This window comes from Elephas maximus, chromosome 4 (genome assembly GCF_024166365.1).
Source record: "Elephas maximus indicus isolate mEleMax1 chromosome 4, mEleMax1 primary haplotype, whole genome shotgun sequence".
NCBI lineage: Eukaryota > Metazoa > Chordata > Mammalia > Proboscidea > Elephantidae > Elephas > Elephas maximus.
This window is the reverse complement of record NC_064822.1, coordinates 141549677-141575041: the sequence shown is the minus strand read 5'-3', so window position 1 is coordinate 141575041 and position 25365 is coordinate 141549677. Positions and strand designations below refer to the sequence as shown.

The following is a 25365-nucleotide window of genomic DNA, read 5'->3' as shown; positions in this document are numbered from 1 at the left end:
GCAAGAGGACTTGTTAACTAGCTGGGCAATGGAAACAAAAAATGAGAAGAATCAAAGATGATGCCAGGGTTTTGAGCTTTAAAGTAGAAGAACACTTGTCTATGCCTGTGTTTTGCTGGGGAAAAAGAAGATGGGTTTAGTTTTGGATATAGTAAACTTCAATGGCAAATGGGACACATGGATTAATAGATCTTAGAGGAGCTTTAAAAAATGGATTTTATGGTAGTTTGAATTTGCATTTCCATAACGACTAAGGATGTCAAGCATCTTTGCATGAGCTTATCAGTCATTTGTATCTTATTTGATTGTTCAAACCTTTGCTCCTTTTTTTTTTAAATGCATTTATTGTGGCAAAATATATATAAGACTTGTCATTTTATCTATTTTTAAGTATACAATTCAGTGGCATTAATTACATTCACAATGTTGTGCAACCATCACCACTATTTCTAAAACTTATTCATTACCCCAAATAGAAAATTGGTACTCAATAATCTTTTCTCACGTTTGTACTGGGTTGTAAAAGATTTTTTTTTTATATATATTCTTGAAAGAACTTCTTCCTCACATATATGTGTTGTAGATATTCTCTCCCAGTCTATGACTTTTCATTTTATGTTCTTAATGGTGTATTTCAAAAAGCAGAGGTCTTTAATTTTAAGGAATACTGATTTATCAATTTTTTCTTTTATAGTTATTGTTTTTGTGTCCTGTCTAGAAAATATTTGCCTATATCAAGTTCATGAAAATTATCTACTATGTATTTTTCTAGAAGTTTTACAGTTTTAGCTCTTACATTTAGATCTGCAATTCATTTTGAGTAACTAGGGAAGTAGACATTAAAACTGCAATGACATACTCTACACACAAGAAAGAATGGCTAAAATTAAAAAAAGACTGGCAATTCCAAGTGTTGACAACACGTGGAGCACCTGGAACTCTCAGGCATTGCTGGTGGGAATGTAAATAATACAAACACTTTAGAAAACAATTTGATAGTTTTTGTAATGTAAAATAAATATTTAACATAAAAAAAGTTGCCATCAAGCTGACTCCAACTTAGGACTCCACATGTCACAGTAGAACTGTGCTCCATAGGGCTTTTAATAACTGAAATTTGGGAATAGGTTGCTAGACCTTCCTTCCGAGGTGCCTTTAGGCAAACTCGAACCTCCAACCTTTCCGTTAGCAGCTGAGCACAGTACTTTCCCAAAAGAAATGAAAACATATATCCACTCAAAGATTTGTACAAGAATATTTGTCCCAGCTTCACAAACTGGAAACAACATAAATGCACAACAGATGAGTGAACAGGCAAATTGTGGATATCCACACAATGAAATACCACTCAGCAATTAGAAGTATGGACTGCTGATACACCCAAGAACATGGATGAATCTCAAAAATATTATGCTAAGTGAAAGAAATCAGACACAAAAGACTATACACCATATGGTTCCATTTTTGTGAAATTCCATAGCAGTCAAAACTAATCTGTAGTGACAAAAAGCAGATCAATTGTTGCTTAGAACAGTACATGGCAGGGCAGGGATATCTGGAAAGGTGCTAGGAGGATTTTTTTGAGTGATGATTACATTGCACATGTTTGTCAAAATGCACAGACCTACACATTTATAATAATAGTGCATTGTATTGTATGTAAAGCATTCCTCAATCAAGTTAGTTTCCAAAAAGCAGGAGAGCTCGATAGAGACTTCAAGGCTGGGAACTGAGTTTTGGGCAGGATTTACATAAAAATAGTATTGGAAGTCCTGAAATTATGAAGAAATCATAGAGGTAGAGGACTGTCAAATCTAGATCTCTGAAGAGAACCTATGTGTAGACAATAGAAGAGGCATAGAGAAAGGATGTTCAGAAATAAAGAGTAAGAATTACAATATGAAATTTCAGAAGAAAAGGGAGAAGAGAATTTTAGTAAGTGTAAGATAAATGGCATTGGGTACCTTGTGTGCATAGGTCCATCGGGCCCTTGTGAAGCGAATGGCCAAATCAAGTAATCCAGGACGACCTCCGGCAGAAAAAGGCAAAGCTGTATCAAGCTCCAATTGAAGATAAACGCATCAGAACTGATTTTTGGGAAACCATCTATATGTTTTCCTGTATTTGAGGCACTGGTAAAATCATACAGTGCTCAACTTTTTGAGAGATGCTTAAAATCAAGCTCTTATAGAAGCACGCTGGCTTTGACATCCGTAACATTGGTGTTATAGTTTAAGACTACTTCATGCAAAATAGCAAAACAGTTTCATTCCTGATGAGGACCTGGAAGGCAGCCAGTTAAATCACATTAGAGCAACTTTAGCAGGTCTGAGAAAGAAAGGTGGATGGATGACAGCCGCTGTGGAAAGGCGAGGTGATATGGAACGGTTCCAATCAGTGTGGGCCGAAGATAGCTGACAAAGTCATTTTGAAGCACTACTTCAGAAGCTGTGGTGTTATCAGCAATGACAGTAGCTGAAAGACTAGACTGCTGTGCTTTGTGTGGCTGATGAGGTGAAACAGAGAAACTCACACAAGTTATAGCCTATAAGCAGCTACTCACCAAAGGAAACTTCACAAAAGTGCCCACTGTAGAAGGAACCACTGTGACACAACATTTTCAGCTATCTTTGTTTGTATAAAGTAAAGCCAAGGACAAAATGAACTTTGTCAGTGAAAGCACAAGAAGCTGGGCTGTGTTGTATAGCAATCATCATAAGAAATGAGTTTATCTCATTTTCTGCATATTCTAATAGAACATGTTATTTTTTAGAACTAAAAGATGAACTAGTACTAAGTCCCAGATGTCCACTTGAATAAAAATGCTTGTGGCGAGACCGTTTACCTTGAAGACCAATTTGGTGGCTGCTTATATCTCAATTCTAAATCACACTGGGTTGCCCCCAAGCCAGAGGGACTAAAACAAGGAATATTTTTATTCAGCACACACAAGAAGGAAAGAAAACAGAATAGAAGACAACAAAGTGAAAAAAAGTTCAAAGAAAGGGAGAGAAAAATAAACAGAGAGGTACAAAGAGAAAAGATAGGTTGTAAAGTGACCAGTGGTAGAGGGCAAAGCAAAATGGCCCCGGAAGGTTGCTCACCTTTGGCTGAGCCAGCATAACACTGAATGTCACCTTTGATTATTACGCCTTCCCCCACTACCTTTTCAGTGAGGCCATTTTGAAAGTTCTTTTCTTGATAACACAATACGTCATCTAGGATCTTTGTGCTAAAGGAGAATAATAATTCTGCCTACCATGAGGCAGATTTTGTGCTGGGGTTGGAGACACATAGATGAAAAGACAGTATCCCTGGCCCCAAGTAGCATGCACAGTATTAAGACAAAAATGCAAACATATAAGTAAAATATAAAGTAAAAACCATAAGTAAGCATATGCAAAGCACAAACAGGGAGAGTTATTGATTAATGGCAGACTAGGGGTGGATTAGAAAACCTGGTGGGATAGTAGTTAAGTGCTACGGCTGCTAACTAAAAGGTTGGCAGTTCAAATCCACCAGGTGCTCTTTGGAAACGCTATGGGGCAGTTCTACTCTATTCCATAGGGTCATTATGAGTCAGAATTGATTTGATGGCAATGGGTTTGGTTTTTTTTTTTTGGTTTGAGGGGTGGATTGCAGAGGGCCAGAAGAGTTTTAAGGAGTTTTTTGAGGGATAAAAACAAATAGTCCAGGCCTATAAGCAGTGGTAAGCAAGGAATTTGAGGCATGGGAGTGAGTTTGTGCAAAGGCTTAGAGGCATGAAATAATATGGATCATAAATTCAGTTCCTCTAAGAAGCTCTGTTCTGCTGGAACAAACTGTATGAGGGCGAATAGTTGGAGATGGAGCTGGAGAATACTCAGAAGCCATATCAAATCCTATCAGAAAGAGCCATCTCGGTCTTGCTAAGAAATATTAATTTAGAAGCCCTGGTTGAAAATTCTGAGTCTATAATGCTATTGAGATCCAGAAACAAGTTAATATTATGAGCTTTGGTTTAATTCCTTAGCATGGCATTTACAGCCTAGCACATAGTAAGTGCTATATAAATATACACAGGAAGCCTATGAATTCTGAATATGGTCAACATTACATTCCAGATATTTTATATAATGCTTACACCTACACTACATGGTAAGTACTATTATTACCTCTATTTATCAGAGAATAAATGATTTGCTCAAGGGCATACAACTAGCAATGGCAGAGCTGGGTTTTTGAATCTGGACAGACTGACTTCAAAGCTCACACTATTAATCACCACAATACACAACCTCTCATCATAGCAAACAACACCCTCCTGACCTGGGTTAATAACTAATATTGGGCCAGAGACTCTGAATGCCTAACAAAACATTGGACAAAGTCTTAACTCTTTCGGTTTACTGAGGTGTACCAAAAAATCTAGGTTATTGTATTTATGTGATTATAACATTTTTAATCCATGGTAATAGCTATAGGATTGCTGTGAGTCAGAATTGACTCGACAGCACATAGCAACAATAATAATAGCTTACTGATTTTAAAGACTCTGATCCAAATCTTAATGAAAATGGAATTATTGCAATAAAATTTTATCTTCAAGGCTTTGAACAATATGACTCAGACAATTATAGCTTATTGCACTGAGATCTTGGCTCTGTTCTAAGTTTATGTGAACAGGTCCACACTAGTTTCAGTCAATGGTGTATTTATCAGTCAAATACATTTCTGTTATTTTGTAGTCTACTGCTGCCCTTTTCTTACTTGTATATGTGAAGGCAACTTGAAAGAGAAGAGAAAAAGAGAGTGGATTCAAGTGGTTTTGCAATTCCTCCGGGGCAGCAGTTTCAATGAAAATGTTGCTTGGTGAGGAAAACTTTAAATGGGCTCATGTTTTCTTAATCTTTATTTCTTAAAGTTATCTGAGTTCACTCAATAGACAGACTGGGAAGCCATGTGGACTCAGAAGACATCAAGTTCAAATCCCTTTATTACAGCATTCTCATAAATGAAAAAACAAAGAAAAGTAAAGCTGAGAGCTAAAAATAAAATGGTATATCACACAGTTTCTTTCTGGTTTCTGCTTCTGAATTCTTTATCCAATTTAATAGAAACTGGCACAAACCTGACAGGTCAGCAATGCAGTAAAAGATCTACATAGTCATCGGAGTGAGCAGAAAAAGTAGCCTCTCAACTTCTCTCATTTTGCTGTTTTCTTTGTAGATTGCCTATGTATTCAGACTTTGCCTAGTGAAAATGTAGCATAGATTTTGACCTGCAACTGCTACATGGTAAGGAATAGACTTTTAAAGCTATTTAAAAATATATTTGTATAATATTTCAGCATAAAACAATTTCTGAGCTATTTTTAGTAGAGGTCAAAAATATGATTCATTCCTCTTATTTTCCTCAGGTGTCTTTATTTAATATCTTTGAGATGCTAGTGGAATGTACCTAAATAAATTTAGAAATTTAGCTGAGATCTTAGTTCAGTTGGTGGTTTTATGTGCTTGCTGTTATTTCATATTACCCAGGCTTTGGAACATTTATAAAATCCCTCAGCACTAGTTCATTTTAAAGGCATGGATTTCTTGGGGAAATTTTCTGCATAATAGGCTTCTAAGAAGAAAACATATGTAAACTACCTTCTTGAAATAAAACATCAGTAGCATATAGTTTTGTTAGGTTTCCACATTGAATACAGGAAGCTGATAGAGTTATATTGAACACTTGTTCTTTTCAATCAGTACTATACACAATGACCCAGCTTACAACCCATATTTATTATATCGAAGTATAAAACCAAAAAACCAAACCCGTTGCTGTCGAGTCAATTCTGACTCATAGCAGCCCTATAGGAAAGAGAAGAGCTGCCCCATAGGATAACCTAGGCTATAATTCTTAGAGTAGTAGACTGCCACATCTTTCCCCCATGGAGAGGCTAGTGGGTTCAAAGTGTTGACCGTTAGGTTAGCAGTCAAGTGGTTAACCACTTGGCAACCAGAGCTCCTTTATCAAAGTATGCATAATAGATATTACAACAACCTACATATATTACTGCTGGCAGTAATTTAAAGGATAAATTAGAAGAAAGTAATTTGAATATCAAATAATTTGTATCTCCAATATAAAAATGTTTAGACACAACTAAAGTAGAAGACATAATGAAGTAATCAAATGCCTGCAACTACTAAAAGGAATGTTTGCATTTAAAGAATTATGACAATAAAATTTAAGAAAAATGAAAAAAAAAAAGATCAGATATTAGGTGGATATTAGAATGAAAGCTGGAATATTCAGTGTATATTCCAAAACCCAGACCAGCTGCTGTTGGGTCACCGACTCATAGAGACCCTGTAGGACAGAGTAGGACTGCCCACAGGGTTTCCAAGGCTGTAAATCACTGCCGCATCTTTCTCCTTCGGAGTGGCTGGTGGGTTCATACCGCCAACCTTTTTGATTAGCAGCTGAGCACTTTTAACCACTGTGCCCCTAAGACCCCTATCAGTGTATGTTAGAGCCATGTAAAGATACTTTGTATTTATATGTAAAACAATTAGTTCTAGGCTTAGATCATTATAAATGGGTTTCCTTCTATATATATGCTCTATGGGACTTTTGAAATTTGTGCGGATGCGAGGCAATTCTCCATTGTGTGAAACTTCTGCATATTGCAGGATGTCTAGACTCCCTGACCCATGCCCTCTACATGCCAGTAGCTGCCCTCCCCACCCCTCCCTTCACTGAGCACACTAAAGGTGGCCCAACACATCCACATCCACTGTATTCTGTAGAGGGCAAGGACACTTCTTTTAAGAACTGCTGTTTTAGACAAAGTAAGCAGCTTTTCTGTCATAAGATTGGATTATTAATGGTAATGCTTATAACACACACACACATACACACACACACATTTCCTGTATTTTGAATTAGAATTAAACTAAAATAAAATTATAGTAATGGAATATATATATTATATATATGTGTGTGTGTATATCTGTATATATACATATTTTTTTCTTTTTCTGTTTTTCAAGGGTGAGCCTCAGGAGTGACTTCATTACTGAGCTAAAAGGGAGTCCAGGGACCATACCCTCAGGGTTTCTCCAGTTTCTGTCAGGCTAGTAAGTCTGGTCCTTTTTTGTGAGTTAGAATTTTGTTCTGCATTTTTCTCCAGCTCTGTCTGGGACCCTTTACTGTGATCCCTGTCAGAGCAGTCAGTGGTGGCAGCCAGGCACCATCAAGTTGTACTGGACTCGGTCTGGTGGAGGCCATGGTAGTTGTGGTCCATTAGTCCTTCAGACTTACCTTTCCCTTGTGTCTTCAGTTTCTTCAATAATGAAATACATGTTTATTGATATCAGCATGAGTAACTACATTGTCCTGTGATGAATTGCAGCACCTAATAGTTAAGTGCTTGGCTGCTAACTGAAACACCGTGGTTTGAACCCACCAGTGGCTCCATGGGAAAAAAGACTTGGTGATCTGCTCCCATGAATATTACAATTTGGGAAACCCTATGGGGCAGTTCTACTCTGTCATATAGGGTCTCTATGAGTCATAATCAAATCAACAGTACACAGCAACAACAACATGACACTCTCTTAAATCATAATTATAAAACTGGGAAGGTTTGCCTAACCACACCCACATCTAAAACCTGCACTGTATCTAACTTACTTGGGCAAGTCACCTTGCTAAGTTTCAGCTTTCTATCTATAAAATGGGTATAGTATTTGGTCTCGTTTAGTTTTTTTTTTTTTTTTTAAGTAAGGCTCAAAAGAGGCTTATTTCATAGAATGTACACCACATACATGCTAAGTTCTTTATAATCATTGTTAATTATTTCAATTATTATTTTTATTCATGTGCTATAGAATACTGTGTTCCTAAGATTTCTCTTCATCTGTTTCCTGGAATTATTTCTTGACATTGACTTATGTTCATTCTACAGTCACATGAGGGTAAGCAAAGCTACTGGACTACATTTTTCCTTGTTGATGAATATTTGCTTATGCCATTTTCAACCAATTATATCACTCTTGGTTGAAAATGGCATAAGCAAATATTCTGGTTTGGTTTTGGTATATCACTATTAAGTGTTTGGTTTCTTTGGCTGTTGCTGTGAGGGATAATGCTGATCTCCCCACTGTTTTTTCTGGCAACTGTTCTCAAACTACACTTCCTGCAGACAGATGTCCTCAGAGCTGCTCATGTGAGTTCTTGGGAGGGTGAGGAAGACACATTTAATTCACCATAACAGCTCCATTTGCTTTTATCCACCTTATACATTTGGGCTTCTATGTAATATTTCATTTGAAAAAGGGCATCCTTGGTAAAAAGTTTAGACAACTATTTCTTTCTACATTACTGTTTCTCCAAGCATGGCCAAGGGTCCACATTGTTTGGTGTGATGTTAATGTTGTTGTTGTTGTTAGGTGCTGTCTAGTCGGTTCCTACTCATACTGACCCCATGTACAACAGGACAAAACACTGCCCTGTCCTGTGCCATCCTCACAATCTTTCTTATGCTTGAGCCCATTGTTGCAACCATTCTGTCAATCCATGTCTTCCTGTTTTTCGCTGATCCTCTACTTTACCAAGCACGATGTCCTTCTCCAGGGACTGATCCCTCTTGGTAACATGCCCAAAGTATGCAAGATGCAGTCTAGCTATGCTTGCTTCTAAGGAGCTTTCCAGTTGTACTTCTTCTAAGACATATTTGTTCATTCTTTTGGCAATCTTCACCAACACCACAAATCAAAGGCATCAATTCTTCTTCAGTCTTCCTTATTCATTGTCCAGCTTTTGCATGCATATGAGGCGATTGAAAATACCATGGCTTTGGTAAGGTGCACCTTAGGGTTCAAGGTGATACCTTAGCTTTTTAACACTTGAAACAGGTCTTTTGCAGCAGATTTGACCAATGCAATATGTCCTTTGATTTCTTGACTGTCACTGCCCTGAGTGTTGATTGTGGATCCAAGTAAAATAAAATCCTTGACAACTTCGATCTTTTCTCTGTTTATCATGATGTTGCTTAATGGTCTAATTGTGAGGATTTTGGTTTTCTTTATGTTGAGGTGTAACCCATACTGAAGGCTGTGGTCTTTGATTTTCATCAGTAAGTGCTTCAAGTCCTCTTCACTTTCATCAAGCAAGGTTGTGTCATCTGCATATCACAGGTTGTTAATGAGCCTTCCTCCAATCCTGATGCTGCATTCTTCTTCACATAGTCTAGCTTTTCGGGTTATTTGCTCAGCATACAGATTGAATAAGTATGGTGAAAGGATACAACTCTGACACACACCTTTCCTGACTTTAAACCATGCAGTATCTCCTTGTTCTGTTCAGAAGACTACCTCTTTCTCTACGTACAGGTTCCTCATGAGTGCAATTAACTGTTCTGGAATTCTTATTCTTCACTAAGTTATCCATAATTTGTTATGATTCACACAGTCGAATGCCTTTGCAGAGTCAATAAAACACAGGTAAACATCTTTCTGGTATTCTCTGCTTTCAGCCAGGATCCATCTGACATCAGCAATGGTATTCCTGGTTCCACATCCTCTTCTGATTCCAGCTTGAATTTCTGGCAGTTCCCTGTTGATATATTGCTGCACCTCCTTTTGAATGATCTTCTGCAAAATTTTACTTGCCTGAGATGTTAATGCTATTGTTTGCTAATTTCCGCATTTGGTTAGATCACCTTTCTTGGGAATAGGCATGCATATGGATTTCTTCCAGTCAGTTAGCCAGGTACCTGTCTTCCAAATTTCTTGGCATAGATGAATGAGAGCTTCCAGCATTGCATCCATTTGTTGAACCATCTCAGTTGGTATTCTGCCAATTCCTGAAGATTTGTTTTTCACCAATGTCTTCAGTGCAGCTTGGACCTCTTCCTTCAGTACCATCAGTTCCTGATCATGTGTTACTTCCTGAAATGGTTGAACCATGACCAATTCTTTTTGGTATAGTGACTGTGTGTATTTCTTCCATCTTCTCTTGATGCTTCCCATGTCATTTAATATTTTCCCCATAGAATCCTTCAATATTACAACTTGAGGTTTGAAAATTTTCTTCAGTTCTTTCAGTTTGAGAAATGCTGAACGTGTTCTTTGCTTTTGGCTTTCTATCTCAGGTCTTTGCACATGTCATTATAATACTTTGTCTTCTCGAGCCACACTTTGCAATCTTCTGTTAGCTCTTTCACGTCATTGTTTCTTCCTTTGGTGTCAGCTAATTGACATTCAAGAGCAAGTTTCAGAGTCTCTTCTGACATCCATTTTGTTCTTTACTTTCTTTTCTGCCTTTTTAATGACCTCTTGCTTTCTTCATATATGATGTCCTTGATGTCATTCCACAACTTGCCTGGTCTTCAGTCATTAGTGTTCAGTGAAATCTATCCTTGAGATGGTCTCTAAATTCAGGTGGGATATACTCAAGGTCATACTTTGGCTCTTGTTGACTTGTCCTAATTTTCTTCAGTTTCAGCTTGAACTTGCATACGAGTAATTGATCCTCCAATTTGCAGTCAGCCCCTGGCCTTGTTCTGACTGATGATACTGAGCTTTTCCGTTGTCTCTTCCCACTGATGTAGTTAATTTGATTCCTGTGTATTCCATCTGGTGAGGCCCGGGTGTATGGTTGCCATTTATGTTGGTGAAAAAGGTATTTTCAATGTAGAAATTTTTGGTTTTGCAAAATTCTATCATGTGAACTTCAGCATCATTTCTATCACCAAGGTCATATTTTCCAACTACCAGTCCTTCTTTGTTTCCAGCTTTTGCATTCTGATCCCCAGTAATTATCAGTGCATCCTGTTTGCATGTTCCATCAATTTCAGACTGCAAAATTTGTAAAAATCTTCACTTTCTTCATCTTTGGCCTTAGTGGTTGGTGCATAAATTTGAATGATAGTCATATTAACTGGTCTCCTTATAGGCGTATGGATATTATCCTATCACTGACAGCATTGTACCTCAAGATAGATCTTGAGATGTTCTTTTTGACAATGAATACAATGCAATTCCTCTTCAAACTGTCGTTCCTGGCATAGTAGACCATATGATTGTGTCAGTCAAAATGGTCAATATCACTCCATTTCAGCCCACTAATGCCTAGGATATCAACACTTATGCATTCCATTTCATTTTTGACCACTTCCAATTTTCTTAGATTCATACTTCGTGAATTCTGTGTTGCAACTATTAATGGATGTTTGCAGCTGTTTCTTCTCATTTTGAGTCCTGCCACATCAGCAAATGAAGGTCCTGAAAGCTCGACTCCATCCATGTCATTAAGGTTGACTCTACTTTGAGGAGGCAACTCTTCCTCAGCTGTATTTTGAGTGTCTTCCAACCTGAGGGGCTCATCTTCTGGCACTATATCAGACAATGTTCTGCTGCTATTCATATGTTTTTCACTGGCTAATTCATTTCAGAAGTAGACCGCCAGCTCTTTTTTCCTTGTCTCTTTTTGTCTGGAAGCTCAGTTGAAACCTGTCCACCATGGGTGACCCTGCTGGTATTTGAATGCTGGTAGCATAGATTCCAGCATCGTAACAACACAAAAGCTCCCACAGTATGACAAACTGACAGGCATGTGGGGGGATGTTAATATCCTAAATACAATAATCTCTATACATTTGTTTCTAACCTGAAATAACCTAGCCTGAAACAAAACAACTGTATTTTTGTTTGTTTGCCTCATGTACTGGAACAGGGGCTTTGCTTTTGGTATAACGCCAATGCAGAGCTCAACAGACCTGTCCACCCCTATTTTATTAGCACCTTTGATGTCAGACACTTTAAAACTGTAAGAGTACAAAGATGTGTAGAAATGGCCCTTGCAGCTGAGGAATTTATATTTCAGTGTTAGAGGAAGCCAAATATAGACAAACAAATGAAACCCAAATAGACAACCAAGATTGTGAGAGATTTGAATGAAGAGCTTTGAAGGATAAAGGAAGACTCAAATAGGTCTATCTTGAGAAAGCACTAACTTCTCACCCCTATGGTAACATCTGAGCAGGTTCTTAAAAAAAAAATAATTTATCAGGGTTAATGAGGAAAGGGAGTCCAGAAAGAGACAAAAGTGTGACATAAAACACGAGTGTGAAAGTGCTGGCAGATTTGGAGAGGTATCTTGGGGAGGAAAATTAACAGGACTCAAAAGAAGGCAAGTATAGAATTGTAGAGGGACCTGGAGTGGGGAGGCAAGGATAATGGTGAGATTACTTACTTGAATGGCTATGCAAATGAAGCCCCCCAGGAAGGGCATATAGAATGAAATATGGATAGAACTAAGGATGGAATCCTGGAAAACAAGCACTTCTGTGCCATCTAAGAGAAGGAATAACAAGGAGTAGTCAGTGAAACAGAAGGAGGACAAGCTGATGAAGGAGAAAAAGGAGAGGAAGAAAGAGGAAGCAAAGGAGAGTCCTGGAAGGTAAAGAGTTTTCAGAAGATGGTTGCCAATAGTGATAATGATACAGAAATATCTGACCAAATGAAGATTGATAATAGTCTTCATACTTGTGCACCAGAAAGTACCTGGTGACTTCAGTGAAAACAATTTTAGCAGGACATAAAGGATAAAAGTCACAGTAAAAGGGGTCGAGCTGTTAATGGGAGTTGAAGAAAGAGATGTCAGGGTCCTGGTTATGTTTTTCATAAAGTTTGATGGAGATGTGCAGGACACTGGTGTGGTAGCCTAAGGGGTGAGGTAAGGTCAAGAGAAGAAATTCTTAAAGCATGAAGGAAGAAAACTGCCATTTTTTAAGCAATTATGGTACATAGCCTTGTGCTAAGTACTTTCAGATAGGTGAAATGTTAGCATATGTATAGGCTAAAGGAATGAAGAAGTAGAAAATAAAATTACAAGAGAAAAAAAAAAAGGGAAAATTAGTGGATAAAGTGGCAAAAAGAAACACCAAGAGGGGATTTGCCTTCCCTAAAACAAGCACTGGTGAGGTAGGTTTAAAGAATAAAACGAACATATATTTCACAGAGTTTTTAAGAATTTTCTCAATTTGGGTGACTGACCTGAATAGGGAACTTTTCTAACATATAAATCCTGTTGCCGTTAATGTTAAGTGGGTTACTTAACATATAAATAGACTTGTTAGAATAACAGCTGGAGTTTAGAAATAGTTAACATTTACACAATTCTTACTTTGTGCCAGATGCTCTGCTAAGCACTTTATATGCATTGATGCCTTTACCCAACAATCCTATGATGTGCGTATTCTTTTCATTCCCATTTTATACAGGAGGAAACTAATAGAAAGACCAAGTCATGCACCCAAGGTCATGTAACTAGTATGTGGTGGAACCAGGATTTGAACTAATGCAGTCTGTATCCAGAGCCTGTGCTTTTAATTCCTATATTATACTGTCTATCCAATAATTTTTCTACATGAATTAGACAACCACTCTTATCCCACTTGCTCCTATTCTGGACTAACTCAGAATTTGGCTATTTGGCTTTCTGCTGTGCTTAAGGAAAGGTTCGCTCTACTTCAAGAAGCTCATAAATATCAAAACCTTAATCACAGCTATTTGGACGACATGAGTTCATGCTTTATGTACCAAGCATGGTCCTAGTCATATTAAAAATCAAAGTTGCAAAATAAAGAAACATTCTGAAAAACTTTGTCTTCTTCATTTAGATAACAGCATGCAGACTGACTTGAAAAGATAAAAATGCTCAGCATTTACCATTTCCTTTCCGTTTTTTATTTTAAGCCCCGTGGTGTTATGGATGATGTCATCAGGCAATTTGGTTTGAATATGCTCCATGCTGGACTGTGCAGATTACCCAACTAATGACATGCACATGCTTTGCCATTGTGACACCTCTCTTCTCACAAGTGGGAATTTCAAGTGACAGGCTAAAGCTGTTTGCTATCAATTTTGCAAAAAAACACATCTGCCAGATAGCCAAGATTTAGTTCAGAGGCCGAAATCGATTAATATTCTAATTTGTTACCTGTCATTAGCATCACATTATATTATGCCAAGTCAAAAGTGATAACCCTTAGATAACATATGCTCCTAAAGGAATTTGATTTTAGGGATGGATGTTATTTTTGTTTAGTGTTGCTCTCTGTGTATAAATCCCATTAGGAATTTCAATTACACAAGCAGTAAAATTTGTGACATTAAAATGAAGGTGGTTACAGATTTTTAATAAAGCTGCATTGCTGTATTTATGATACAGTTTTTTTTTTTTATAATACGTATTTGCCATTACTATTTTTAAGGTTTTAGGTATTTCACTTGTTTCTGTTGAATCAGGGAGAGAGCTAGCAAAGTAATATCTTTATAGGAGTTATTCAGATCCCCTGACATCATTTTAGGTAGTTGGTCAAGAGCAAGTCACCATGGAGGAATACACAGAGTGTTTATTTAGTCTGATGTCCTGCCCAAGAATGGGACATGGGGAAGGGACAGTGGCTTGGGAAGGAATGAAATGACATTGGCAAGGGAAAAGTAAGGAAGAGAAAGAAAGGAGGGTTTCATAGATGTTTTTTCCAGGATGATGAAGAGGAAAGAAAAAATAAGGTAATAGTTGGCTCTGTGTTGGGAAAGTCTAAAAAATGGTGTAGGCGTTGTAAAAAAAAAAAAAAAAAAATTTTTTTTTTTAAAGATGGAAACAGTTTTCTTTTTCAACATGAGAGGCATAGTTAAGCAGTGAAATGATGCTTTCCTTAGTGTTCAAAACTGTACATTTATATATGCTTTAATTTGATAGCATCCTAAAGCCTCAAAGTCTAAGAGGGGTGGTCTAGGATATAAATTAAATCAGCACACATTCGTATATTTTCATTCATTCAATAAATAGATTACTGAGTGCCTCACATGCCTAGGCACTACCCTAAGTTCTGGGGATACAGCTGTGCATAAAACTGACCCAACTTCTTGCCTTCATGAAACAAACTTATATTCTTTTGGAGGAAGAAGAGGAATTTAAAACCCAATAAGGAAATACATAGTATTGCAAATGGTACTACGTAATACAGCAAGGATGGGGTTCCTTGGAATCCCAGAACTCCTTATAACAATCCACCGGAAATGCTAACAGGATGGGGTAGGATAAATGGACTACAATTTTAAATAATATAGCTGGGGAAATTCTAACTAAAAAGATGGAATTTGAGCAAGGACCTAAAGGAATGAATGAGTTGTGCAGATATCTGGCGAGGAATAGTCCAGACAGATGAACATATTAGTTCCACAGTTATCAACGTTTCCATATCTCTCATGTTGTTTATTCTTCCAGAGAAGAAGATGGCGTTGAGGACAAGAGAGAAGATGCATTTGATGTGGTGTTATTCATTGCTTTCTTTGTCTCCCTATAGCAAGTTTCTCTCAAAGCAAACATTTTGATAAACTACTAAGTGAGAGTTTGCACCCATGATATATGAATTTGGTTTCAGCCTTGTAGCTATGACCTCAAAGTTTTATAAAAAATATCCAGTTTTATAAATCAGCCCATAAGCTCAGCAGCAGAACAAAGGAAGAACTGACATCTTGTGGTTCCCATCCTAGGGCTCAAGCTATTGGGCCATCTTCATCTCCATTTGGTTATGGATCTTCCTGCTGAGAATGCTAATTACTGCCAACTGTGCTAGCAGTCTCTCGAATCAACTTGCATTTGTTAAAAAACGGACAGAAAAAATCCACAAGTTGTTGATTACAAAGAACTTGACTCCTTGTATTTTTAGTTTCTCAGTGTTCTTTTTTTTTTTTTTTTTTTTTAGTGTTCTTAGAGAATAATTCTCTTACAAATCTTATACATTTCTTACCTGGATTATTGCAATGGCCTGCTAACTAGTTCTTTCTTTTCTGCCTTTGCCCATTTACTATTCATTTTCAGCACAGTGGCAGATCATAGGACACCTCTGCTCAGAACCCTCCATCGGCATTCTATTTCACTCAGAGTAATGGCTAAGTTCCTTTGAACAATCTTCGGGGCCCAGGTGATATGGCCCTCTACTACACCCAAATCAGCCTTCTGCCACTCTCTGCCTTGTTCATTCCACTTGGAGCACAGTGGGCTTCTTGGTGCTCCAGCCAGATTTGCCTAAGTGCTTCACATTTTCTAGGTTTAGAATAGTTTACTTCCCCACTTCCTCCAGGTCCTTTTATCAAGGAAACCAATTCTGATCATGCTAAAAAGAAATAGCATTCCTTTCCCCTCTGTCTCATCCCTATCCCAGTTACTCTCCTTTATTTTTCTTATTATATCACCACATGGCATACTATATATATTTACCTCTTTATTGATTTATTACTCCTAGCTCCCACTAGAATATAAACTCCTAGCACTTAAATAGTGCCTAGTACATTTTTTTTTTAGTACATAGTAAGTGCTCAATAAACATTTGTCGAATGAATGGATTGTCTGATTTTTTAAGATCTCTAGTTTTCTGGTGGCTGTATTTTTTTGTATTACATAATAATTGTAGAAAATAAATTTTTTTTTCTTAGGTTTGTGAACATTGATGTGGAACTCCAAAGTTCTAGAATTAGAAGAGAATTTATTGGAATAATCAGAGCAAAACGGTTGAAACATTTTGTCTTCCACTCAATAACTTCAGATTTATAAGTTCCACAAAAAAAGTCTGATTGATAAAGACCAACCTACATTTTAAGATTTAAATTAAATGCCATCATTTGGACTTAGTGCTACACTCACACAAATAAACTTAGGTGCAAATTTTCTTCTAATAACAACAAAGATAATTTTCAAAAACTTTGCAAAGTATTTTAAAATGTTAACCAAAGAAAATCAAACTTCTGATATTGGGAAAGTGGATTTTAGCTGCTGCTTAGGAATAGTCATTTACAATGGAATATTTTCATAAATAAAAATCCAAAATATACAAAAGACAACTCATGAGCATTGATGTTCTTGAGAGAAACCATTGCAGAAGATAAAAAAAAGACCCCACATTAAACACAAGATGCACATTATTTTTATACATTGGATTTCCTCTCAGAAAGTATATTTAAAGACTTAATAATAAGAATATTCCATTTCCAAGAATATTTCATTATTGGAACATTAGTATTCCAATAATAAAAAAATTTAACACAAGTTTTTAGTATTTTAAGAAAATGCTTTCTTTGCATTTCAACCACTTATTTTTACCTTTAAAATAACATATAATACTCACATGGAATTTTATGCAACTCATTCATAAACTTCTCCTTCAGCTTAGAAAATGCATCTTCCTTTCCTTCTCCAGGACTGGCTGGCTCTGTAGCATTATTGGCTAGAACAGTCGCAACTGTTGTGACTGGCGGGGCTGCCAGGGCCTCATGATGACTCTCGCTCACCATCTTAGGTTCAGGTGAAACTGTGAGGGTAGGGAAGCAAAAGAAGAACAATTCAGAGTGGCTTAGCTGATGCCACATCAAAGATATACCAGAGACGAAAAGGCATCAGAGAGTGCACCTGCTCACTGGGTAAATAGTCTATCATTAGCATATTACTTTATGTTGGTTCATGAAATATTTATGGCATCACAGTGGAGAGTCCTCCCCAGAAGGTAAGATCAGACATAGTTACTGCATGGTATTCTCTCCCAACAATGCTTTGTAAGCTGTCATCTATTAGTTATTTATACAGCCAATTATTTCCAGTGTAGATTTAACTGCTAACCCATATCTAACCTGAATATGTATGAAACAGTTGCTGAGAACATATACAATCTATACCCTAAAACATTTTGCATTTTCTGAAAGGAAAAAGAGATCAAGTATTTGTCTTGGAAATGTTGATAAATAATGCCATACTTTCAAAATGTTAGTGGACTTTTAAAATGGTTATAAAAATACTATTTAAACATTGATACTCTAAGATATCATGAATGTTGTTTAAAAGCTGGTTCTTGAATCTCATTTATTGGTGGTATGTTTTCTTCTCAGTCATTTTTTTTGACATTTACCGTAGACAGTATTCTGATCAATAATTCACTTGTCTTGCTGGGTGGTTTTTTCGAAGCCACTGCAAATGTGGCATGAGTGACTATATACATCCAGGCACTGATGATGTTAATAAACACATGACTTGTCTGTTTAATTATTTTAATTTATTTAGTTTTATTTCCTTATTTGTTTTCACTAGCTTACTTAATTATTTAAATGTTTGTTTACCTTCAAAATATTAAAAAAAATTAATCCTTAAAATAGTCAATGAAAAAACATTAGCCTTGAGTTCAGAAGACCTCAGTTCTAGTCCTCTTCACTAGCTAAATGAATTTTGACAAGGCATTTAACCTCTTAATTTATCCATCCATGAAGAACTAAAACCTACCCTTGCTAGAGATTTCTTAGTAAATGTTAAACTAAATTAAACTAAACTAACCCATTGCTGTCGAGTTGATTTTGACTCATAGTGACCCTATGAGTAGAACTGCCCTATAGGGTTTCCAAGTAGCAGCTGGTGGATTCAAACTGCTGACCTTTTGGTTAGCTGCCGAGCTCTTAACCACTACGCCACCAGAGTAAATGTTAAGCTCTCTATAAATGTAAAGAAGGTAATCTAAAGAGGCAGACATTAAGAAATATTCCCCAATCTGAAAATATTCTGGACTTTAATAACTTTATTGTGTGACTAAGATTTCAGGCTGTGCTGATGGAAGAGTGGGCATGATATTGGGCAGGAATTGATAAAAGTGTAAATGTGTCTGGGCAGTAGGAACTTCATAGTCTTGGCAGGAAAGTTGGTGGGACCATAAAGCCCTTTCGATTTGCAAAGAAATGGAGATGGCCAGTAAGCAGATACAGGGTTTTTATAGAATTCGAAACTTTTGTGAATTAGTTATGCATACTTACATATCTGGGGAAAGTACAATTGAAAGTAGAATAGTCTTAATGCTTGGGATTATTATTATTGTCTCAATTAAATTTCAGAGATTTTGGACCTTGTAGAAGGAGATCAAGGCTGAGGCTAATACACATACATAGATAATCAGTTTTTTTCCTTGTCTAGAAAATTTTATTCTGTTTATTGTAATAAAAATACGTATAACCCAACATTTGCAGAGTCAACAATTTTTACATGTGTAACTCAGTGACGATGGTTACGTTCATCATGCCAAACAACCATTTTATCCTTTTCCAAATTATTACACCACCATTAACTGAAACTCAGTGCCCCCCGAGCAATGTTTTCTGCTTTTCCCCCTCCATCTTACCTCTGGTAACTACTGATAAGCTTTAGTCTCTATACATTTGTCTATTTCATATATTATGCTATACATTGTGCTGAGTGAAATGACTTATGTTTCACTCAGCATAATGTTTCCAAGGTTCATCCGTGTTGAGCATGTATCAGTACGTCATGTCTCTTTATGGTTGAGTAATAGTCCATTGTATATATATATATATATACCACATTTTGTTCATCCATTCATCTGTTGATGGACATGTAGTTGTTTCTTCCTTTTGGCCATCTTGAATACCACCGCAATGAACATTAATATACAGGTTCTGTTTACGTTCCTGCTTTCAATTCTTTTGGGTCTATACCTAGGGTTGCGATTGCTGGGCATATGGTAGTTCTGTTTAACTTTGTGAGGAACTGCCTGTTTTCCACAGCAGCTGTACCATTTTGCATCCCCACCAATAATAGTTAATCAATTTTTATTTCATAATTAATTGGTTATCCTTTAAGTTTTAATTTTCCACTGTTGTTGTTGTGTGCTGTCTAGTTAATTTTTGACTCAGAGTGACCTAAAGTGACAGCATAGAACTGCCTCATAGGGTTTTCTAGGCTGTGATCTTAATGGGAGCAAATCACCAGGTCTTTCTCCTGCGGAGCAGGTGGGTGGGTTTGAACTGCCAATCTTTCCATTGGCAGCTGAGCACTTAACCATTGTGCCACCAGGGCTTCTTATAATTTTCCACTAGTAATTATGGATACAATACTAAAGAGCAGAGTCAGACAATAAGGTCTGAGATCTTCTCTGTTCTTCATTTTCTTAATTTCTAAAATGAGGATATTCACACCAAATAACAAAAGGTTTCTATGACTATTAAGTGAGATAATCTATGCAAAGAACTTAGTGCACTGTCTGCAACATAAGTTTGGTCAATATATCTGTCTGTCCATCTGTCCGTCTGTCCGTCTGTCTGTCCATCATCCATCTATCCATCACTAATACTACTTGGCAGCCCCAGAATTTCCCAGCATGTACAAAAATTTTATTTTTTCAATTCGAGGTCATTTCCCAGAGACTGGTCCTGATTTCCTGACTATATTTTGCTTAGAAACTCCTTTCCCTGAGAAAAATTCAAAGTTCCATTTGTACCACTGGCACAATTTAGGTGAAACTATCGATATTGACTATAGCTTTTATGTTTTGTGTGAGTAAACCATAGCCAAACCCATTGCCGTCAAGTCGATTCTGACTCATAGCGACCCTATAGGACAAAGCAGAACTGCACCCATAGGGTTTCCAAGGAGCAGCTGGTGGATTCGAACTGCCGACCTTTTGGTTAGCAGCCAAGCTTTTAACCGCTGTGCCACCAGGGCTCCTTGTGTGAGTGAGCAAGACTAAAAAATATATGCACACACATACATATGTGTGTGATATTAGCAAGCATGTATTCAAAAGAATAAAGGAGACTTTGTTCCTCTACCATGAGAATCACCAGATATGATATACATTATTACTTATCTTTATATGATAGTTGAGGATATTTGAGACCTTACGGTTTACTGTGGGATTTAAAGGAAATTATAGTGTCCCTATGCATTGGAATTGACTTGACGGCAACAGGTTTATTTAGTTAAATAAAAATGTCTAGATGCAATAGTGCCAGCATTAAATTAAAGGCATATTCTCTAATCTTAATATTTTTCCGTTCTGCAAGTGGGATATTATTGCTTATCATCTAGACTGACATTCAGATTCTATCTACATGTAGCTACACAAGTTGCTTTTAGCATTCATCCGTGCTGGTGGTTGGGTACCTGTATCACTCTGATTGTTAAATATTCATCATATTATCCCAACTTCTTATGGAGCATAAAGATACATATAGCTTGAATGATCTAAAGTACAATAGGAAAAATAAGACTTTTGCTAAATAGGTTCAACATTTAGAAAACGTACTTGAGGTATACACAGTTCTTTAAAAGAAGCAAAAAATGTCACAATGATTTCTAAGAACAGTTCACTGCAGAAATAAGGTATACTTGGAAGGCATTTCATCAAAAAACTTAAAAACTTTCAGCTTTTAATTCTTATCAAAATAAAAAAAAATTATAACAAATGTGTAAACAAGTCTTCTTTTACTTAGTGCAGTACCACTCTGAAATTAAAACAAAACAAAACAAAACCTCTTCATAAAATACAAAAATGTAATGGACAATTATTTTTTGTAGTGACAAAGGAAGACTAATTGATTGCTTTATTTTTTTTCCCCTTTATATCTTGAGAGGGAATATTATTTGTAAATAGCAAAACTAAGAATAGGTGACATGGGTCTTGAAAATTTGCATTTTTGGAAATACAATGCTTATCAGGAAGTATCATTTTGCAGATGGAAAAACTTGTTGGTTATTCAGTCGTGTCTAATGGGATGACTATATTTTCTTATGTGCTTTAGTATGCGTGGCATTGTTTAATTATTCAGGGTAAAAAAAAGATTATATTCTACTGAAGTCTTAATAAAATAACAGCTAACAATGTATAAGTTAAGTATATAACAATATGACTGTGTTTAAGTTATTGCGCACCTGCTAATTGATTTAGATCTATTGACTCGTATAGTTCTTATTCTACTCCCATGAGAATAGGTATAATTACCACCCCATTCCACAGATGAAGAAATGAAGGCAATAGTAAGAATGGTTAAGCACTTGGTTTGAAGTCATACAGTAGTAATTGGTGGAGTTAGGATTTGAAGCTAGGTGTTTTAGCCATTATAGTATACGGGACTTTGCACACTATAAGAGACAAGTATCCAATAAAATAGTTATTTTGCAGGATTTTTTTCACTTGGATCCATAGTAAGAAATACATTTTACATTGTGATCTAGTATACATACATCTCTTTGCCTATAGTAATATACTGAGCAAATTTCACAGTGAACACTTGCCCTTACTATATGTGAAGTGCTCTGATACATTCAGTACTACTGTTCTTCCTCACTAAAAAGTTCTAATTGTACCTCAAAATTGTGTACATTGATTTCAAAATCTAGTAATGGTTTGAACCTTACAGTTTGGGAGAACAGTATAATAAGGGGCATGTTAAGATACAATAACACTAAACGGGGATAATAATAACTAAAAAACAAAACAAAACAAAAAAAAGATTCCTTTTATTAAGCACCTGCTATGTATAGTTACTGTCATCAATATTTAAATATAAGATCCTTAATTCTCATGACAGCCATAAAAAGTAATTCAATCTTATTTTATAGAAGAAACTGGGACTTGGAGAGGTTACATAATTTGTCCAACCCAGACTTAGCCCACTCCAAGTTTCTTTCTGCTGTAGTATCATAATAACATTTAAGTATTAAGTATTATTAAACAAATCAGTACTTGAAAGATATTTATGATTTAAAAAAAATTAGTTTTACTGGTAAGTTGAAAACACAAGTCATGTTGCTTAAAGGAAACAAATAACGTAATTTTAGGGGTAGTTATTTAGTTTGATTAAGTGGAATTAAGCATCCTGGAATATGGCAAGGGAAATAAGATCAAATAGAAAAATAAATTCCCTTCTAAAAGAAAGTCAGTACAAAAGACATAAAGAAAGAGATACAAATCCCCACTCTCCAAAAAATAAAATAAAACACCACACACACACACACACACACACACACACACGAAAAGGTGTTCTATCTCACACATAGTCAAAGAACCGAAAGTTAAAACGACAATGAGATATACTCGTTTATAAATTTGGCTAAACATAGATAGTGAAGGTGGAGGGAAAAGAACTGGGCACTTGGGAGGGAGCATAGATTAGAAAAATATTGTATACAGGGCAAACTAAAACAATTATATCAGAAAGCTTTAGAGGCGCTCATTCTTCTAGGAATTCACAGTAGACAATCATAGATGTGCAAAATGATTTAATATAAGGAGGCTTACAGTAGCATTGGAAACCCTGGTGGCATAGTGGTTAAGTGCCATGGCTGCAAACCAATAGGTCTGTAGTTTGAATCCACTAGGCATTCCTTGGAAACTCTATGGGGCAGTTCTACTCTGTTCTATAGAGTTGCTGTGAGTCAGAATTGACTCGATGGCAATGGGTTTTGTTTTTTTTTGTTTTATAAGAACATTACTCATAACATTAAAATGCTGGACTAACTGTCTAACAGAGATTTTTAAAATTATGATAATCCCTAAAATGGCATTATTAAAATCACCTTAAGGGTAAATGTTTGCAAACCTGGAAATATATTAGACTTTTAGGTGAAAAAATGCAGACTCTGATTTTATGTACACTGCGTTTAATTTCTCTAAATAAAAAAATACTTTGTAGAAAAGAAGCTGGAAAGATATATTTAAAAATGTTAACCATGTGGTAAAATTCAGTGTTTCTTATGTCTACATTGTTGATACATTATAAACCTGAATTATTTTAAAATACAAAAAAAAACCTTGAAAACTATCTGTTTCGTCCTTGAGAAAACAGAATAATTTCCAAGTCCAATTTTTTAAAACAAAACTTTAAAATATAATGTAAGAAGCTATATCTGAAGAATGAATGATTCAGCTAAATATTTAGCAAATACAATATATAAAATGGCCACAGGTTAAAATCCAATATAGAAAAAAAATTGTTAAGGTAACATAAAGGTTAATACTTTTGTGCTATGAGATGAGGAAACTCAGGAGTTGGTTACCATGACAACTTTCCTCTGTCCCTTCATATTATTATTCTTAGTAGAATTTTAATTATGTCTATCTCTAGGTCTACAAATTGATATAGATTTCTCAGGTATTTTAGGATTATATGGTGAGATAGTCTACTGTACTACATAAACCATGATTTCTAGAGAAAGCTCTGTTTCCATCTGTATGTGAGTATTATATTCTATAATGCCTTACAAAATTAAAAAGCACACAGGAAAAGAAGGTCAAACAAATATTGAAAACATCATCATTACCAAAAAAAAAAAAATACTGTAACACAGAAAAGCTCCAAACTGAAAGCAACTGTTGGAATAATTATTAAAAAGAGTCTGGAGATATCATGGAATGTGCTAGAATGTATTTTCAATGTGGCAATTGGAATGTAGTGATTTGATTCTATCAAATTTCACTTGACTAGCTATAGTTGTAGGTGAATGCTGTATGAGGATGCTGTGGTGGATCTCCCTTCCCCAAAACTCCCTTTCAGGAAAGAGGACCTAGCTTCTTAGTTTCTGGCAGTGCTGTCTGCCAACACCTAACAACTGAATTCCTCCTGAAGAATTGCCCATGGCCAATCGGAGTTGCCTTACCCAAGATGAAGGTACTTTCCCCAGGGAAAGCCCCCATCCAATGACTGGTGCAGTGGCCTGGCCACCTGCTCCAATTTGAATCATCTCTGAAGAGCCCAAGTGCCTGTGTGATGCAAATGGTTAAGCACTCGGCTGCTAACCAACAGGTTGGAGGGTGGTGTCCATGCAGGGGTGCCTCAGAAGAAATGCCTGGTGATTTATTCCTGAAAAATGAGCCATTGAAAACCTTATGGAGCAGGGTTCTACTCTGACACACATGCGGTCACCATGAGTTGGAGTCCAGTCAAGGGCAACTGGTTATTTGTTTTTCTGAAGAGCCCAGTAGGGTGAGCCTCTGTTGTAACTGCAGCTCAGTTCATCATCTCCATTTTCCTAGACCTGCTTTGCTCATGCTTTTATACGGAAAGCATTCCTGTCAACTACCTCTGACTCAGAGTCAGCTTCCCAGGGAATCCAACCTATGACACCCTTCCTGAAAGATTTTTGGGAAAAAAAAATGAGCCACTGTCAAAAGCTTTATTTAAATTCTTCCCAAACCCAAGGATCCTTAGGCAGTAAATGAAGACTAGCAGTATATCAAAATTTTCCTCATGTTTGCAGACGTTTGAATGTTAGGCTCAAGGTGTATCTTGTCTCCAGTTCAAATAGATAATTTCTCTTGAGGGAAGTAAGAGGAATACAAGAGATTATACGTCCCTAGCATAACAGAAGAGAACTGACTTTTGGTGATAGTCCCAATAAAAGGGCTAAAGATGAAAGATTGTTTTTTAGACCTTGTAGCAACTGGAAGCATAGCAGATAGCCTACCCTCATAAAATCTGAAAAATGCAGACGCAGACATCTGGATACTGTTTTTTTTCGCTCTAGATCCCTGCTGATTTTATAGGTTCAACA

At 36.4% G+C, this 25365-nt stretch overlaps 1 protein-coding gene and 1 long non-coding RNA gene across 7 annotated transcripts in view; one reads left to right on the top strand and one right to left on the bottom strand.

The window, feature by feature from the left end:
• Positions 1-25365, bottom strand: part of SYT1 (synaptotagmin 1) — a 624978-nt gene that overhangs the window by 231625 nt on the left and 367988 nt on the right. For all 6 annotated transcript variants that reach the window (XM_049885168.1, XM_049885169.1, XM_049885172.1 and 3 more), the window contains one exon: positions 17171-17353. In XM_049885168.1, the coding sequence (XP_049741125.1) occupies positions 17171-17336 (166 nt within the window). In that variant the 5' untranslated portion in view covers positions 17337-17353. The remainder of the gene's footprint in view (positions 1-17170; positions 17354-25365) is intronic.
• The window catches only part of LOC126076545 (uncharacterized), a 470040-nt gene that overhangs the window by 318167 nt on the left and 126508 nt on the right, over positions 1-25365 (top strand). The window lies entirely within an intron of this gene.